The following is a 19,254-nucleotide window of genomic DNA, read 5'->3' as shown; positions in this document are numbered from 1 at the left end:
CATGGATACCAAAGGAGGAGAGTTTGGTGAGCAGAGCGGGGTGCCAGACCGTATCGAAGGCACGTGAAATGTCAAGGGAGACAGCTCTAATTTCCTGTTTGGCGTTGAGGACCTCCATCCATTGTTGAGAAAGCAGAAGCAGCATGTCCAGAGTAGAGTGACCAGGTCTGAAACCAAATTGATGGTCAGAGATCAAGCCATTGGAGAAGAGGAAAGATTTCATATCTGAAGCAATGATGGAATCCATGACTTTGCTGATAATTGGGAGAAGGCTGATTGGTCTGTAGTTGCTCGGATCTGTTTTTGCACCTTTTTTCTGCAAAGCGGTGATGTTGGCTGATTTCCAAGCAGACGACAGATGATCTTGAGCAAAAGAGGGTGAAGAGAACAGAAAGAGGGAGTGAAAGAGCGGAAGAACATGATTTTAGGACCCGTGGGCTGATGCCGTCAGGACCAGTTGCAGAATCAGAGTCGAGGGTTGACAGAAACTTTTCCACCTGTCAGGAGGAAAGGACAGAGTCCAGGAGCAGCTGGGTATGACTGGGTACGGTGGGTACAGAGAGGGATGGGTTTGGGACAAGATTTAGAGGCAAACAGAGTTGAGGCATTCAGCTTTTTCATGTGCGGAGTCAGCCGTGCAGCCGTTTGAGGTGAGGGAGGGGATGGAGGGGGAACAAACACCAGAAACAGATTTGACCAGACGCCACCAGGATTTGGAAGAGGGAGACAGATAAGAGAGTTCGGTGAGATATTGTTTCCTGGCTCTCCTGAGGGTGGACACACTTGTTTCGGGCTTTGTGAAAGGAAATGAGATTTCCTTCCGTTGGATTTGCTTTCCAGGAGACGAAAGCAAGTCGTTTCTGGGCAACACCCTCACCACAAGATTCCGTGTACCATGGACGGGAGGAAGGGTATGACAACTGAAGACGAGATGGGATAAATCTGTGCATGAGAGCAATTTACTTTGAAAGAATTCCCAGGATGAGTTGATGTCAGAGGCGGTAGAGATGGGAGACCAGTCCAGGTGATTGACGGCTGCTTGAAGACCGTGCCAGTTGGCCTGAGTGAAATGCCAGACTCGTCAACGCTGAGGAGGCTCTGAGAATGGTCAGAGAGATGTCCACTTTAACAAGCACATGATCAGATGAGCCGATTGGAGCAGAAGAAGAGCAGCAGACATTTTCAGGGAAGTTAGTCATAACCAAGTCCAGAAGAGAAGATGCTCCGTTGACTGAGATCCGGGTTGGGAAATTGACAGATTGCGTCAGTCCCAGTGAGTCGCAGAAGTCCTTTGCTGAAGAGCCATGGCTGGTGACAATTGAAATCACCACATATGAGGAAGAGAGAGTTGGGATGGGTAGATAGAAGTTGGTCCATATTATCAGACAGCAAGATGTAGATGGAGTCATCACTGTTTGGTGGACGGTACAACACACATGAACAAAAGGTGGGAGCGAAGGGGAAGCCGTAGCCAAAGATATTCCTGGGGGTGAGGTGGAGAGAAAGCAGTGGAGGGCGAGTGAGGAAGAGAGCTTTTTATAAAGATAGCAACCCCACCTCCAGGACGAGGCTCAGGTCTATCATACCGGAGGAGGGAGTAACCTGGGAGAGATACCAAGGAATCAGAGACATCATGAAGGAGGAAAGTTTCTGTTAAGCAGATCACGTCTGGTTTGTCAGAAGCAACCTGTATGGAGAGATCAGTCAAGTTTGAGCGAAGGCCCCAGATGTTTGAGGTCCATACCGTTAATGAAGAGGAAGGGGGAGCATCGGATACAGAACAGTGGGGGGGAGGGGTAGGGTAAGATGTGGAAGAGCTGGAAGAGGTCGGGAGAGCTGTTGAAGGTGTCAGAGATTTCAGAATAGCTTGGAGAAAGGGAAGAATGGGGTGGACAAAAGGTTTAATGGAGATTGGGTGAGGCACAGAGATGTTATTTGAGGAGGGGGAAGAGCGAGGCAGAAGGTTGGGGGAGATGAAGGTGAAAGTTGGAAGGGGGAAGAAGCAGGGAGGATGCTTTGAGGAGGAGGGGTGAGAGGGGAGTCTAGGAGGGGAGGAGCGAGGGAGAGTCTCGGAGGGGTGTGGGGGGAGTTTAGGAGGGAGGGAAGGGGCAAGGGGAGAGATTTGAAAGGGATGGGTGATGGGGAAGATTGAGGGGAGGGGCAAGGGGGTAAATTTGGAGGGGAGGGGTGATGGGGAAGTTTTGGAGGAGAGGGGTGATGGGGAAGTTTTGGAGGGAAGGGGCAAGGGGGAATATTTGAAAGATGGGTGATGGGGAAGATTTGGAGGGGAGGGATAAGGGGGTAGATTTGGAGGGGAGGGGTGATGGGGAAGTTTTGGAGGGGAGGGGTGATGGGGAAGATTTGGAGGGGAGGGGCAAGGGGGAATATTTGAAAGATGGGTGATGGGGAAGATTTGGAGGTGAGGGATAAGGGGGTAGATTTGGAGGGGGGGGGGGTGATGGGGAGGTTTTGGAGGGAAGGGGGGATGGGGAAGATTTGGAGGGGAGGGGTGAGATTGGATTTTGAAAAGTGTATGATTCATGGGAAACGAACATTTTTTGTAAAATGAGTTTGAGACCTTCGAGTCAAAAATACGTTTGAGGACGCTGAAGGAGGGGTGGAGTTCTGGAGAGTTTAGGGAATGTAGAAAAGAGAAACTGTAAGAGATGGTATTATTATTATTTTTTGGAATGAATAGATTTGGTGAGCAAGACGAAAGCATCCTTTTGGAGGAGAAGAAGAAAAAGGTGTTTTAATATATGACAGAAAACAGTTGTTCAGGGGAGAGATTAAACATTTCTAACCACGTGATCGCGTGATCACGAACAACGTGAACGAAGAACGAACGAACGAACAAATAAACGAATAAGGAAATATTTATTGAGAAGGAAATATTTTTTTGGGGGTTTTTTTTTTGAGTAGATATTAAACAAGGAAGTATGGGGTGAACGACTGGGATGAAACAGAATGAAAATAATTGCAGCGCATTCGACGAACCGCTGAGAGAAAACAAAACCACAAGGTCAGAGACGGTAGCCTAAGCCTATCAGTACTTGTACTAGGCCTCAGAATACTCGACACACATTAACGGACGATTGTGTATACATGTACGAAAAATTAACACCGAAAATTTTCCTAAAGACACGCTGTAGGTACACACACCGAAAGATAGTCACGACAAAAACAATTGTGGAAAAATTACTTAGCTTCGAAAGCGTGAGCGCATGGACAGCTTCGAAAAGACATGACCTCACCGACCAGTACAAGTACAATCCTGTTCCTGGTTCTAACTCACTTTGCCCAATAATATGACTGAAATAAGCCTACTTCTTCCACTCAGGTCTTCATTTCAAAAAGTTGACAAAATATGTGAGCAAGTTGATTCGATTTTACTTCAGGTCCGAATTTAGATCTGGCCTATCAGAGGATAGAAAATGTAACTTGTACAGCTTGTTTCTTTTGGCAGTTCCCATTCATTGCCTCTATGACCTTGTGAAGTGGATATGACCTTGTGAAGTGCAAAAGGATAGAGGTAGAAGATCAGGCATTACAACTTCTTGCCATTTTCAGGCCTCGGCAACTGGTCCATGAACACTTAGGGCCAAAAAGTGAGGTGAGGGGAAAGGGTGGGTGCTGGGTTTATTATTATCTATCTATAATTCCAGTAATCTCTGTGTGTTTGTTTGTCTGTGACCGCTGTTTCTCAACAACCACGGGTCCGATATACTTGAAACTTGCCAGGTATATTGCTGGGGACCCGAGGATGTGCCTTTTCAAGGTTTCATATTAATCGGAGAAGTAGTTACCGAGCTATGTCCAAAAAACGATTCAACCAATCAGAGAGCAGCGAGTTATCACGTGTGCCGAACGTGGCGAACAGACTCTGCCTCGGACGGCACATTTGAGAGCGTATTCATTTATTTCACGTTGGCAAACTATGTTGCCGCTATGTTGGCGTTAAACTATGTTTTAAAACTAATTAAAACTAATTTGCGATTCTTTCGCTTTCCTGCGCGTTTGTGCACGCTATGGCGATTTCTTTACCAAACTCCGCAAGCCGTTCGCTTTGGACCAAACCATTTCATGTAAATAGAGGGGGGGGATTGTCACCGTACTCGCAAGCCGTTCGCTTTGGCTTTGCGAATGGACCAAACCATTTCATGTAAATAGAGGGGGGGGATATAATTTTAGATATATATATAGTACGGGCATGCCCTACCTAGTAAGTTAAAATTTGAGCTTATCAAATTTAAATTGAGAATACAAATTTGGTCAAAAACAAAACTCAATTTTCATCCAATTGACCTGAAACAATTTGCATATTTCGGTCACTGAAGCCGATTGTATTTGTGGTCAAAAGGTAAGACATTTATACAATTTTTCGATAGTCAAACATTTTAGCACAACACTACTAAGATTAGCAAAGCACTGGCATTGTAGTTAGAAGGTAACATGGATAGGCCATGTCAACTGAACTCAGCAGGTTAAACGTTGTAGAATCTGAAAGTACACTGGTCTGAGGCATCTCCCCTGAGTTTGCATGGCGACCCAGTTACAAACTGCAATTCTGGTGTCTCACCGGCAGGGCGATTCAATGTGTGTTCTGCCTCGGGTGAGCGTCTAAATATCAGCTCATTGCTTATCGTGTTAACATTTTAGTTAACACTAAAATTGCCTGGTCTTGCCATCGCCAGGTGAGCACAAACGCAAGATCTTTGTTATGGAACAAACTCCCAACCTCATCAGGAAAGGGGATAATTATTCTATACCATCAGCATTTCTATACCTTAAGATAACCTTGGTCAAATTGCCCCCACTTCAATGAACAAATGTTATTTAATTATGGCCCTGACTCAATAATAATTCTAACAAAGCAGCATTGTAACCAAATGTTTATTGTTCAGAATTGCTGTAGCAGTCACCATTCTGAAAATCAAACTGCAATAACTTTCATTCAAAATATAGATATAGATATCACGAGGGTGAGGCACAGGTTCAATGTACTCAAATCTCATAGGATGGAATTTCGTGCAATTAGAAAAAGTACAGGTTAAAGTCAGGGTACCATGTTAAAGATGGAAGAAAAAGTGAACAAACCAAGGGGGAGTGATGAACGCAAATTCATCTTTCACAAACATGCATTCTTGGAGCAGCAGCGCTGCTTGGATGCCATCCACAGCCACAAGATTCTGCTTCTTGGGACCTTTCCTCGCTGGATCGAGATTTGGGTGATGCCGGAGACCGCCACAAGGATGGCAGAGGAGGAGAGCCGGTGACCCGAGAAAGATCAGAGCAGTTCAGTCGTGGATAGATGGCGGTACCCAGGACTGAGTTCACAGTACTTCTGCCATCTTCTCTGCACCATAGTGGCCGTGATTAGCGTAAGCATTACAATGAGGAACAGGCCGCAGGCCACAGCACCAAGGATAACTGCCATTAATGCGATAGATGGTGTTGCCACCGCTACATCTGCAGAGATATGAAAGACGAAAGTAATTTGGCAAAAATAATACGACACCATGCCAAGCATACTTGTAAAATCCACCCTCCCCCAAAAAAGTGTTGCCATGGATACAAATTGTCCATTTCATCAAGATGAAAATTGATCAATTGGATTCAAAGCTCAGGTTAATTGGAATAAAAAAAAATTTAAAAAGATTTTAAAAGTCGCATAAAAGTTTTTCCACCGTTGGCATCTTTTACACCAAGTTACACTTCTTCATGCTAGTTTGCCCATGCAAGTTTCCTGTTTGGAATTATTTTTCATTTTGTTTGACTGCCACAAGCAGTTATTTTAAATATCTATATATATATATATATATATATATATATATATATATATATACACACATCAGACTTGGCATTTAATATGGAATATTTTTTTTTGTGGGGGTGAACTTACTTTTCAAGATGTCTTAGAACCAAAAGTTCATTGGAATTATGTTGAAATTATTCTAGATTTCGTTAATGCGACCATTAAAAGAAAAAAACCACATTTGACATTTCGAAACAAATAAATTGATCCTTGAAAGTGATGTAAACTGATATCGAACTCAATTCACAGACAGTACTGTGTTAAACTTCTGTGCGTTTTCCAGAAGTATCTTAATTTTGCACATTAGCCAAAAAATTTTTTAAACAAAAACAAAAGTTAAATTACGACTGGGATTACGGACAGTAAAATTACAGTTCAGTACTTCGTGTAACCCCCACGAGCATTCAGGAGAGCACGTACACGTTGAGGCATGCTGTTCACGAGATTTGCCAAGGTTTGGACAGGAATCGCTTGCCATGCAGTGACAGCCTGCTGCAATTCACACACAGAGGCAGGCTGCTGGTCCAAGTTGTAGATTTGACACGTTAATTCTGCCCACAAGTTCTCTATCGGATTCATATCCGGGGACATGGCAGGCCACTCCATATGCTCTACACCACGGTCAGCAAGAAAGTGTTGGATCATGCGAGCACGATGAGGCCGTGCATTGTCATCTTGGAAGACAGTTTCCTCGAAAGGCTGCACAAACAAATGAAAGCAATTTTTCTTCCAGAATGGCCCTGTGCTTGAACTGGTTCAGGTTTCCATTCAGAAAAACCAGGTCAGTTTTGCCCCCTGCATGAAAAGCAGCCCAAACGGTCACCCCACCACCTCCAGCTTGGACTCTTGGCACTATACAATCTTCGTTGTAGGCTTCATGCACTTGTCTGCACACTCAGACGTGGCCATATTGACGATAGACCAGACATAGACTCGTCACTGAAGATCACGTGATTCCAGTGTCCTGGCTGCCATTGACGGTGCTCCCTGGCCCACTGCAATCGGCACTGGCGGTGTTCTGGTCAGACGTGGCTTTCTCAGGGGACGCGTGGCACGATAGCCTGCTTGAACCAGTCGTTGGTTGACTAGTCTTCTGGATACAGGCACATTTGTCAGTTGCTGCCACTCAGCCCTAAGCCGATTAGCTGACTTGGTACGGCCATTGTGGACTAAACGGTGCAGCTGGCGATCATCCCTTCTTGTGGTTCTGCAGGGACGTCCTGACCTCGGTATTGGAGTAGGGACACCCCTCTGAGCATTTCGTTTCAGGATCTTTGACACCTGACCTTGAGTGATGCCATACTGCTGAGCAATAGAATGCTGTTTCATGCCGGAATTTCGTAAAGCCACAACTAAATGACAAACAGCATGGTCGAGTTGACGGACCATCTCCAGGGGAAGCGGCAATAACTTTGTAGACGTGCAGCCGTTGTTTTCCACTAATACAGAACGCAACAACCTTTATATACCCCATTGTGAAGCCAATTGTCAAATGTACCTGTCCGTACATTTTGTCATGCCACCTGTGATATAATCCTGTTATTGGCTTCTTGCTATGACAGACAGTGACATGGTTCTTTTAACAAAGAAATCACCGAAGCGTAAAAGAAACTCACCAGATTGATATACCGAGTTCAGAAACTAAACAAGTCAAGAAAAAAAAAAAAATATTCCATATTAAATGCCGTGTGTGTGTGTGTGTGTGTGTGTGTGTGTGTATATATATATATATATATATAATCGTTAGATTAAATAAGACGCGGACGTAGCTTCAGGACGTCGATCTTTAATTGTCGACAAGCTTTCGACCAACAAAGGTTCTCTTCTGAGTCTACAAAAACAGCAGGCATGTATATCAGTCAAGTATGTATGGTGATGTGTGTGAGATGTGTGATGTGTGTAGAAAATGCATACAGAAGGAAGAGCCACGCCAAAGTTCACTCACCAGCCCCAAGTTCAACGGAAGTGACCGTTTGCGTTACAGTTAGGGTGCACGTGCATATACAAATATAGAGATATACATACATAAACACAAGCATATATTCATATCCCATTTATATTCATATAATATATTTATATAAATGACATATAAAGGTAGAATGAATGAATGAATGAAATAATGCATTTTCTACACACATCACACATCTCACACACATATCACCATACATACTTGACTGATATACATGCCTGCTGTTTTTGTAGACTCAGGAGAAGACCTTTGTTGGTCGAAAGCTTGTCGACAATTAAAGATCGACGTCCTGAAGCTACGTCCGCGTCTTATTTAATCTAACGATTATTTATTCAATACAAATGACGCCCTGCTCGTACTTTGGAGTTTCTACTATTTCTTACAGTTTTTTTTATATATATATATATATATATATATATATATATATATATATATATATATATATATATATATATATATATATATATATATATATACACACACACACACACCGTTGCGGTTTTAGAACCCACACTTGTTGTAAATATGACATTAAAGGTTTCACCCATAGTTAGTCCACAGCAACACGTAGGCCACCATAGGAACTCAGTTATTTCATTATTATGCGTTTTAGTTAAGGCCATGTTTCCAATCGTTGAATCTGCGTTGCATCAATCAAATATGGAGTAGGCCCTTTCGTCCATTTTGCGATCTCTCTCTCCAAGCAACGCCATTACGCACCTTGCCAGCAGCGTTCGCTGCCTTGCTGGTGAAGCTCGCTCAAGTGCCACCATTAACCATGCGGTCAGGCTCGAGGAAGAAGGGGGCGAGTCGCCAAGAACAAGGTGTGGCCTGTCAACCAGCCGTCAAAGGCGTGGCCGGTAAGCCCTCACCAACCAACCAGGGCTGAGGTGAGATCGCTGGCGGGCGTGGTTTTGGAGCGCACCGAGTGATCTTGGCGCGTGTTATAAGAGCGCGAGTGCAAAGCCCTTTCACAGGACTGCGCGGAGACGTCTGATCGTAAAGGACTTATTCAGTGGCGCTCATGAAAAGGGACTATTGGGAAAGGCGCTTTATTGAAGGACTGCTTTCTATGGTACTGCGCAGAAGAACCCCCTGTAACGGGACTGATCCAGGAGCGCACATTGCGAAAGGACTCTCGCTGTAAGAGAACCTTGGACAGGGTGCGTTTGGCACAGCCATACAATTATTACGTACGCTGAAGGACACCAGCATCCCCCCCCCCCCCCCCCCCCCCCCCCCCGCCATATGTAAGGTACGGTCGCGTTCCAACTATGCGCGGAGCTACCTGCCGGGCTTAGCCTGTGGGACCAGAGCCTGGACCCCATCGCCTGGACCATCCACCTGGACCTTCCACCCTACCAGCTACAATCCCTGTGTGAGTGCGTATGTTTGTCTGGGGGTAATAAGTTAAGACTGTGTAGTTAAGACTGCGCTGTGTCCTTGTACATTCTTCCCTTTCCTCTTCTTTTTGGTTTGTAAATAAATTACCTTGTTCTTTCTTGGTTTTCCCTAATCCGATGGCCTCCGTCCTTTCTCTCAATCGAGTACCTGTGGCAAGATTCGGGACTGCTAGAATCGGGTTTAGTCTCTTGGTTAATAGCTCGGATCGCGGATTGCTAACCGCTCGGCCTTATCCATCATATCTGTGGTTCGAGCGGGAGTTATTCCCGTTTCCGGCGGGCATTAGTACTTAGGTAGCAGCGAACCCCTAGGCCTAGCAAACCCTACCTAACGCCACGCCAGGAAGGACGTTTCGCTTCCCAGGACTCGGGACGGCCAGCTAAATGGACAAGGGGATTAACCCCCCTCCTTGATAAGGGGAGCGCCGACCCCCGAGATCCATAACAATATACACACACACAATTATAGGTACGTTCGATAGTGATTCATTCAGAACCAAAGCACTGATAAACTACAGATAAATTTTCCGATTAATGTTAAAAATAATATTAAATTGTTCGTAATCATAAACTGCCGTTTGTAGACAAAAGAACAAGTGAACCTACTGTTTAGCCCCACTTTTTGTTTCACATGCACGGGGTAACAATCATAAACAACAATATTTTTCTTACCATCATATATAACACCCATACACTGAGTTCCTATCCAATTGGAATCGAGGCTGGTGTAGCCATCATCACACTGGCACAGGTAAGATCCTTGGGTGTTGTGACAAGCGGCATGGTAATCACACAGATGTTCTTTCGTTTCACACTCGTTTACATCTGCAGGACAACATAGGGGTAAGAAATCAGCTTGAGTACAAACTTGGAGAAATAAACTACAACCAGGAAGCCAACACCTGGATAATTAAATTACAGGATACCTGTCACTTCTATGTCAAGGATCTCCAAGGACGAGTTTTGAGTGCGGATCATCTTGCTTGCATGTCCCTCCAAGAACCGTAGGAGATCCGCATTGGTAACACTGGCATCACTTTCCAGGAAAACATGGAACTTCACCAATAACTTTGAGTGCGTCACCACCCTGCAGAGCATTGCTTTATGGAACAAAAACTTCTACAGAAAACAAACTTCATTCTACAAACGGGACGAAAACATTCAAGAGAGCAAGACAAGTTGTGAAACGCCAAATAGTCATACAAACCAGTTCATATCTCTAGGAACGATCCCGACAAAATCATCTTGATAATCTCCAGAAGACATGTTCATCTGTGAAAAGGATTTTTTTTTTTTTTTTTTCCCACTCATTCAAGGATAAAAGGCTCACGAGAACACAACATCCAACAAATAAATTTGGAATCAAAACCATCCTACCAAAAAAACAAGATGGTGGTGGAGTGCCTCAACCAATTCATTGAAATGCTGCGCTTCTCGCTTTCCTCGCACTGCTGAGGACAAGGCAACCTCGAACCACTTGTACTCTGAAAAAACGGAACCATCGGTTCATGGATTGCTCGACAGGGTACAAAATACGACAGGTGACCATTCCAAGGTTTAAATCAAGGACAACAATCCCAGCATTCCGTATTTGATCTCTAGCTCCCAGAATTTGCTCCATTGCTTTGTGTAGCATCCAAACAGGTGTTCCACATCACCAGTCAAGTAGAGAAAAGATGTGGGATTCAGGATAAAGCATGTCACATGTACAAACAGAACCATAACATGATAGTCATATGCATATTGCTTATTCCTCAAAGGAAGAGGAAGAGGAGAAATTTGGGATTTAAGTATCTAGTATACTTCAGTTTTATGAAACTACCTTTGCCGTGTGGTCAAACGTTGGTAATCCTCAAGACAGTCTAGCAATTCCCATTTGTGTTGAACAAATCTAAGGGAGATTTCCCTACAACCTCAAGGGCCAACCTGACAGAAAACCTAATCTGCATCTTTATGATGGCAGCCATTGCAACGGAGTGATGTGCCATCTTTGTTTGTACATGGCCTTTCCAGGCAGATGCAAAATAGGTACCCCATATTTTAATCACAGGCCAAAGGTGGTCCATCCTACATTTTACTGCCAGTGATAGAGGACGTTGCTGCAAACCAGACATCATCCATGTCCCATCAACATAACTTCACAAGGTGAGCACAATAAAAATCAAAAATTCCATATTTTTCATATCTATTTTGTAGAAGACCTCTTTAAAGTTTGGAATTTAACAGAATGACAAATTAATGTGATCCTGTCCATTACGACCGATGAACTCAGATGGAAAACACTTCCATTCCAAGATAGTCAGAATACTTTGACAGCCGCAATTTCAATAGATTTTATAAAGTCAACCCGGACATTGAAGCAATGTAGATTAAAAATAAATAAACCAGAAAAAACCCAGAAGTATAAAATCAGCGCAGCTGCGCTTGTTTCTTTAGTTGGAGGATAGTACGACCTGGGTGGGGATACCAATCAGCAAATAATGCAAGTATTAAATTATTTTGAAGTACTCCAAGTCTCTAAGCTGTTTGGCCCCATGGAAACGGAGATTGCATCAAGACAGTGGTTTGTTCTACACGTTTCGAGTCAATGAAGCAACTATACACCGCTTCAATCCAGAAACTTTGCAGTCACGGCAAAGGGATTGCTATCTTACAATTATATTTACTATATTATTATTATTTAATATTAACCTTATTATGAAGACGATGTTACTATGTTAATAAACCTGGGCCAATTTGTCCGAAGCACCCTGAAGGTGAGGCATGAAGCTTAAGGCCTATATATAGTGTCGTTGGAAGACATGTAACGCTGATGCTTTCGATATTTGATGGCAATCTTTTAACAATCAGTTTGTGTTTCACACCGAATGAAAAATGTAAAGGTAGAGCATGCAGATTGCGATACATGACAGGTTCGCCAACATAGAAATCAAAATGGTGATGTGTGGAGTCAGCCATCGTACGCCGTAATGGCATCACAGACGTAATCACATCACCCCTGTCATGTGACCAGATCCCCAGCTCTTATTGGTGTACATTTGTGAGGGACATACATGCGGACAGCCAAACACTTCGAGACGGCTTTGCCCTTTGGGCTACACGGTTTAAAAATACATGAAATTACCTTTGGGTTTGTAGGGTCCAGGATGAACCACGTTTCCTTTGGAACCATATGTGCGGCCCCAAACAAACCGAGGACCTCAAACATTGCATGGAGGGAGGGAAGAAATCAATGAAGTTCAAATAAAGACATGCATTTGGCATCAATTCAATCATATCAAAAGGACAAATAGGGTCGCCTTCGACTTCCCGGTGAATTTCTAAAGCGCACCAAACCCATCCTTTTCCTCAACTTGTTTATCCATACGTTATATTTGTGGCTTTTCAAAGAACAAGTTCAAACGATTTTTTTTAAGGCAGAAAATAAGCAAATAACTTCAAGACTCACCAGCTCGGAGACCTCTCTCAGGAATGGGCTTGCGTGCAGATTGGCGCGTGGGTTCATCTGTCCGTGGAGCAAGGTTTGAAGATTTGTCTGGATGGTTGAACATGACGTCCGAGGCGGTCTGGGATGCAGGTATGCTTGTCATGATCTGTGTGCTTTCAGAAAGCGAATAAACACCCGCTGAAACAGCAGAAATCTCATTTGATGAAAGAAAATCTAAACCCTCATCTGGTTTACGAAGCGGAGAAACTAAAAGTGTGTGGCCTGTAGACACCAAGGAACCTCCACACCTTTTCAGTTGCGGTGTCTCAACACCTTGCGCGTTTACACTACCACCCGGACAGCTCACACCTACACGATCATGACGCACATCGCTGCTAACAGTCAGACCTTCAAACACCGCACGTTTCGAAGGTTCCAATGTCGAAAGCAAAGCAGAATTGGCAAGGCCCCCGGGTGCAGAAATAACTCTTGATTTGCTTCGAGTTGTCTTTTCAATCTCGATATGCGAAACCTTCATTACCACAAAACTACCCTGCATAGTCGTGGGTATGGACGACATTTCACCAGCTGGAAACTTGACTTCAGCGAGAATCGAAACACCAGGGCCAAATCTGTCCGCTGCGCTTGATGCAACATCTGAGTGCCGACCATCTCGCCGGGGTTTGAATGCGGATATTCCAGCAGTCCTTTCCCAACCAATGTTGGGGTCAAGTGCATCCTCCAGCATTGTGGTCGACATGGAATACCTTGATAGAACTTCAGATTCCACAGAATTGGTTACATGGCTAATGGTAGACCAATCGTAATCCAAATGCCTTTGGACTTCAATGACATCATAGTCTGTGGTGCCAGAAGTAAAAAAGTCAAAAGCCATCCCTGTCACATTCCCTGTCGACCGATTCACCGGGAACTGCCGTTTATCAGAAGCAAGCGTTTTCACATTCTCTGGCAACCGACTATTGCCCACCGAGGACAACTGCTGATCAAAAGAAGGCCCCGTCATGTTCTCTGGCAACCATTTATCCACAGAGGACAACTGCCGCTCATCAAAAGCAAGCTCCTTCACATTCTCTGGCAACCATTTATCCACCGAGGACAACTGCCGCTCATCAACATCAAGCTCCGTCATATTCTGTGACCAACTGTCTACCGTGGACAACTGTTCATCAAAAGCAAGCTCCGTCACATTCTCTGGCAACCATTTATCCACTGAGGACAACTGCCGCTCATCAAAAGCAAGCTCCGTCACATTCTCTGGCAACCATTTATCCACCGAGGACAACTGCCGCTCATCAACATCAAGCTCCGTCATATTCTCTTGGGACCAACTGTCTACCGTGGACAACTGTTCATCAAAAGCAAGCTCCGTCACATTCTCTGGCAACCGCCGCTCATCAACATCAAGCTCCGTCATATTCTCTTGGGACCAACTGTCTACCGTGGACAACTGTTCATCAAAAGCAAGCTCCGTCACATTCTCTGGCAACCATTTATCCACCGAGGACAACTGCCGCTCATCAACATCAAGCTCCGTCATATTCTCTTGTGACCAACTGTCTACCGTGGACAACTGTTCATCAAAAGCAAGCTCCGTCACATTCTCTGGCAACCATTTATCCACCGAGGACAACTGCCGCTCATCAAAAGCAAGCTCCGTCACATTCTCTGGCCACCATTTATCCACCGAGGACAACTGCCGCTCATCAACATCAAGCTCCGTCATATTCTCTTGTGACCAACTGTCTACAGTGGACAATTGTTCATCAAAAGCAAGCTCCGTCACATTCTCTGACAACCATTTATCCACCGAGGACAACTGCCGATCAAAAGCAATCTCCGTCACATTCTCTTGTGACCACCTGTCCACCGTGGCCAACTGGTATTGTGCATAAACTTTAGTTACCATCTGTTCTGTCATGGCCTCAGCTTTGATTGAATTTTCACCAAAAGACTTGAAAGTCTGCTCAACAGGTTTCAGGGCCTGCACTGGATCACTGCAGCTGAGGTGCCTCAGGTCAAAAACATCATTCTGCTCCAGCACAAAGTATTCAACCCAAAAGTTCCGCGAACCTTGGTCTGACCAGCCCCGCCAGTCTCCACTCGTGAGAGTCACCGTCACGGCAGACGCTTTTGGACTGTAATAAAAAATGTTCCTCCCCCAACATGACAGAACCATGGCACTCACTTCCTGGTGTGGATGTTCCTTAAAGACCACTTTGTCACTCCGATCACAACAGCCACCGCCGTGCGAGAAGCCGCAAACTTTGACTAGAACCATCGAGGTGTCGGGGGCTCGCACAGTCCACTGGCAGCGCACCAGACTCGGGTAATCTGCCGGAAAGCCTGGAGAATAAAATGTTCCCGAGTTTCCAACCAGCTCAAACTGACAAGTATCAAGTGCCACAGATTTGTCACCTGTGGAGGTCCAATTACCTGGAAAGAGAAGTTACGATAAAAATTGTCAAAATAACCTCCACATTTCAATCCACCTAAAGCACACGTGACGAACCATTTAATAATTAAAAAACAAAAATCAGAAAAACATTTTCAGTCTGCACCAAATCACTCACCGCATCGATCATTGGCTGTCGAAATGGGTGCAGCAGGCCCGGATGGTCTTTGCATTAGGTCAGTGGGTGCAGGACGCCAGCGCACAGCTAATGTGCGGTGAGGCTTTGCTGGTCCGGAATAAGGAACCCAGAATCTCAGATAAGGTTCAAGATGACTCTTAGGAGAAATCAAGGTTGGCAATCCGGGCATGTAGACACGGAACAGAGGATAACCATCGCCAAAATCCACATCATGCACATTTGAAGGAACAGAATCCCCAGAAAGGAACACTTGCCGCGATTCACAGCCCTGGGCAAGCCAGGCAGAAATCCTGCGCCTCCTTACAAAGTTTCCGTGGTGCCTGGACGGCATTCCGAGGTAGCTAATCCGCACGTGGTCAAGAGCAGGTCTGAGAGCACCACCAACTTCAGGTATGAAGGTCACATGTATGCGATTATGTGGGATAACCAGGAGAAGACTCGAGCAGCCGTGCTCACAGGTCTCCAGCAGTACCGGACGACCCTCAGGCGCATAAGTAACCAACATAAACACATTGCTGCGGGGAGAACATGGCTGACATCCCAAGCAAGCACGCAGCAGCAAGCAGTGTCCCCGTGGTGCCACAATGGTCCAGTTGGTCCATCTTCTCAATAACGCTTCCCGACCTGGAAGCTCACACCCAGGGCCAAAACTTCCCCGAGAACCCGCAATGAGCTTCTGGCAGGGAGCTGAGGGAATCCTCATTGGGTCAACCCCTGAGGAGACAAATCACACGATGCAATCGTCATTTCATATGCAGTCTGTGGCTGCTCGTTGCATCATTGCTGGGAGCACCGATGTGCTTCTGATGGTGCCCCCCATTTTGCAGACCTCAGAACGACAGGCTGACTCGACCCACCTAGTACTATTTAATGGCACGACAGGAGCTCCAACTTAAGACCCACATATTTTAAGCCAGGCACCTCAACAGTTAAGCCAAGAGCAGACCCGCATGATGCAATCAAACGTGAACTTAGAGGAAGAAATAAAATAAATGGTGCAATAGTAGCACACCTACTTTCGCGCTGCGTCTGGGTTCACTTCCCAACGCAATTACAAACAGTCAGATTGGGGTTCCGCATCAGTGTTCAGCCCTCAAATGGATGTTAGGCCAGGTGTCATGTCGGCTAGCAGTCTTGGGCCACTAGGTTCACAGAAGATGGGGGAAAACCCCCACCATCACAGCATAGAGTAGTTGTTGATCTGAAATCGGTGTGGTGGAGGAGGTTCATGGTACATATTTGTGGTGTGTGTTTGTGGTGTGTGTGTATAGTCTCGAGCAGCGCTTCTCAAAAGGTGGGTCATGACCACCAAGGGGATCGTGAGTGGGTTTTTGGGTAGATTCGCAATCTGTCTGCTCAAAGTAGTTCCACAAGTCCTAGTAATGTTCGCAATGACTTGCCCATGTGAACTTGCATTCTCAATGTCGGTGACCAAAACTAAAGCCAGAAAAAGGCCGATTGGAGTCGAGCGCGCCGTTTGCAGAGTAAGAATAATCACCGAATTGGCACATTGGAAATAAATAAATAAAAATAAATGGCCCAGGTTACAGGCTTTGTTACCTCCGCCACCAAAGGTGGATGGAGGTTATGTCTTCAACCCTGTCTGTCCATTTGTGAACAAAATATCTCGGGAAGTTGACGAAACTTGGTGGCCCGGTTTGGTCGTCCGACAAGGATTCGATTTTGGTGAAGATCTGAATATGGATTCGGATATGAGAATTATTTTATTTTTTTCAGCGATTGTTCACCATTGAGCAATTTGGCCAAAATCGATACATAGCAGGATATCTCAAAAAGTTGTGGACGGATTTGGACGAAACTCGGACAGGTTGTGTGTGACAAGAATCGATTCAATTTTGGTGAAGATCTGGATCGCATAATTGTTGATTGAATGAACGAATATGCAAATTCTCAAAATTTCAGGTCAATTTGATATAAAGGGACGATTTTATATAATGTTGACCTTTGACCTTTTCACCAAAATATTAGTTTCACTTGTCCATAAATCCTCAAAATAAAGCTTCGTTGAAAATGTGATAAGAACCTCAAACGGTAAATTTCAAATAAACTCAGATTGGATTAACGTGTCGATACAGCACAGGTGTATATATACAGGTACGATGGGTCAATTGGACCCCCTCCCTCCCCTCGTGTACATCTATAACGTACACAGTCTCCAACCCGTAATAAATAATTAAATCTACATACACTACTACACACCATTCCTCATTCACATCCAGGATACAATTCCTCACCATGACTCAGAAGCAGCAAATCAAGTCTCGCTTTGACTTTGGCAAATTGTTCCTGGGAGAGGTGGGAGAACATGGAGGAACGATCAAAACAACACTCCAGGTGTAAAACGACCTGAAAATTGGCAAAACAGGCGCCATTTAGTAACGAACCCACTTACGGGAGTCTGTCGAATGGCCCCGACTTGTTCGGGTCTCAGGGAGCATCGTCCGTCGATAGACGAGATCAGAAGGAGCGAAATGAGGAGGAGAACCACGAAACGGACGATGAGACCCATCACATGGAGCCCCACACCACACCACACGTTCGGGAACCGTACTCGACTCGAACAGTCGCACACAACCAGCGGAAACGATTCAACCACTAAACCCAAGGCAGCCTCAGAACACAAAACCAAACTTGAACCGAGCAGACGAGTAATGGAGGTAGATGGAGCGGGACGGGTACATAAAGGTGTGGGGGGAGGAGGGACGGGGGTGTGAAACCGGGTGATGCGGCGCACGAGGCCAATGATCGCTCCAATTAGCGCGGCAGGTGAACACGTGGCGGCTCCGACGCTAATTAGCACCTCGAGCCCCCCCTCGCCCCCCCCCGAGGTAAAAGCATGGTAATCCTTCATTGATTTCACCGAAGTAATCAAATACATGTACTCAGGTTGCGATCTAAAATCCCCATGGCAGGTCGATATCGGGGTGATCCTTGCATTCCACTGGCAAATCGAGCCATGACGAGGAAACGACCAACGCCATGACGTCATGACGTCGCATAATCTCAATAAACTTCTGCAATCTCAATAAACATATCCACAAGCCAATACTCCTTGTGGTCCCCAAAAAAAGACCTCATGACACAACGTCGCGTCTGTATTACCCACACATATATATATATATATATATATATATATATATCGTGTGAACGTTTCAAACGTGATAAGTGTGACGTCATTAACGGTCAAATGGTCGAAACGATCAGGGCTCACCTCGGGAATTTCTTAAATTTGTTTTGGAGTTCAAGGAGTTCCAGGAGGTCCAGGCGTTCCATGAGGTCCAAGTGTTCCAGGAGGTCCAGGCGTTCCATGAGGTCCAAGTGTTCCAGGAGGTACAGGCGTTCCATGAGGTCCAAGTGTTCCAGGAGGTCCAGGCGTTCCATGAGGTCCAAGTGTTCCAGGAGGTCCAGGCGTTCCATGAGGTCCAAGTGTTCCAGGAGGTACAGGCGTTCCAAGAGGTCCAAGTGTTCCAAGAGGTCCAGGCATTCCACGAGGTCCAAGTGCTCCAGGAGGTCCAGGCATTCCAGGAGGTCCAGGCGAAACTTTCACTGTTTTTGGTAACAGGCACAACACCAAAGCAAACCAGGATCCACGCTACCCGAGCTCTTGGAGTAATTCTCATGGATTCGAATTTTTTTTCGAACGCGGAGGATAGAAGTCTTGCTTGGGAATGCAGGTATGACATGACAATGTCACTTTATAACGCCATGCAAAGTATCACCTGCAATCAAGGTAGAATTGTCTCTCGGTTGTGTATCAGCTGAACGTCGAGACACTCGGGCTCCAGCTTCCATGTTTTACAAGGAGTACCGGACACAGCAATCAGGATGATCATCCATCAGGGTCAACATGAGGATGAAGAATCCACCTTAAGATGAACGTGAAGATTTCCACGATCACTGCTCACCGACACTCGTTCGTTCCTCTTTTTCCCACCCGTGGAATCAACTTCCACATCCTCTTCAACCCCATTCTTCCATCCAGGTCAAGGACAGACGTTCATCACCAT

The 19,254-nt window shown here is 45.3% G+C and overlaps 1 protein-coding gene across 1 annotated transcript; it reads right to left on the bottom strand.

Moving 5' to 3' along the window:
* Positions 1-4,877: 4,877 nt before the first annotated feature.
* On the bottom strand, positions 4,878-17,936 carry LOC137426486 (uncharacterized). Its single transcript, XM_068115060.2, has 10 exons — positions 17,640-17,936; positions 17,482-17,533; positions 15,206-15,940; positions 12,636-15,068; positions 12,312-12,386; positions 10,565-10,671; positions 10,395-10,459; positions 10,114-10,274; positions 9,860-10,012; positions 4,878-5,469 (listed from the first exon to the last, which is right to left on the bottom strand). Exons 1-10 carry the CDS (start codon positions 17,754-17,756, stop codon positions 5,288-5,290), a joined length of 4,080 nt encoding a protein of 1,359 aa, XP_067971161.2. The 5' UTR covers positions 17,757-17,936; the 3' UTR covers positions 4,878-5,287.
* Between the last annotated feature and the right edge of the window lie 1,318 nt (positions 17,937-19,254).

The sequence above is a fragment of the Myxine glutinosa genome, chromosome 5 (assembly GCF_964187855.1).
Source record: "Myxine glutinosa chromosome 5, kmMyxGlut1.1, whole genome shotgun sequence".
Lineage (NCBI taxonomy): Eukaryota > Metazoa > Chordata > Myxini > Myxiniformes > Myxinidae > Myxine > Myxine glutinosa.
The sequence above is the reverse complement of the archived record's forward strand: the minus strand, read 5'-3'. Positions and strand labels throughout refer to the sequence as shown.

Excerpts from the sequence above, each read along its gene's own strand:
- LOC137426486 (XM_068115060.2), bottom strand. The coding sequence starts at position 17,756 with ATGGGTCTCATCGTCCGTTTCGTGGTTCTCCTCCTCATTTCGCTCCTT. Across the intron at positions 17,534-17,639 it reads GGGCCATTCGACAGACTCCC|GAACAATTTGCCAAAGTCAA; the intron begins GTAAGTGGGTTC and ends CACCTCTCCCAG. Across the intron at positions 10,013-10,113 it reads CCTTGACATAGAAGTGACAG|ATGTAAACGAGTGTGAAACG; the intron begins GTATCCTGTAAT and ends GTTGTCCTGCAG.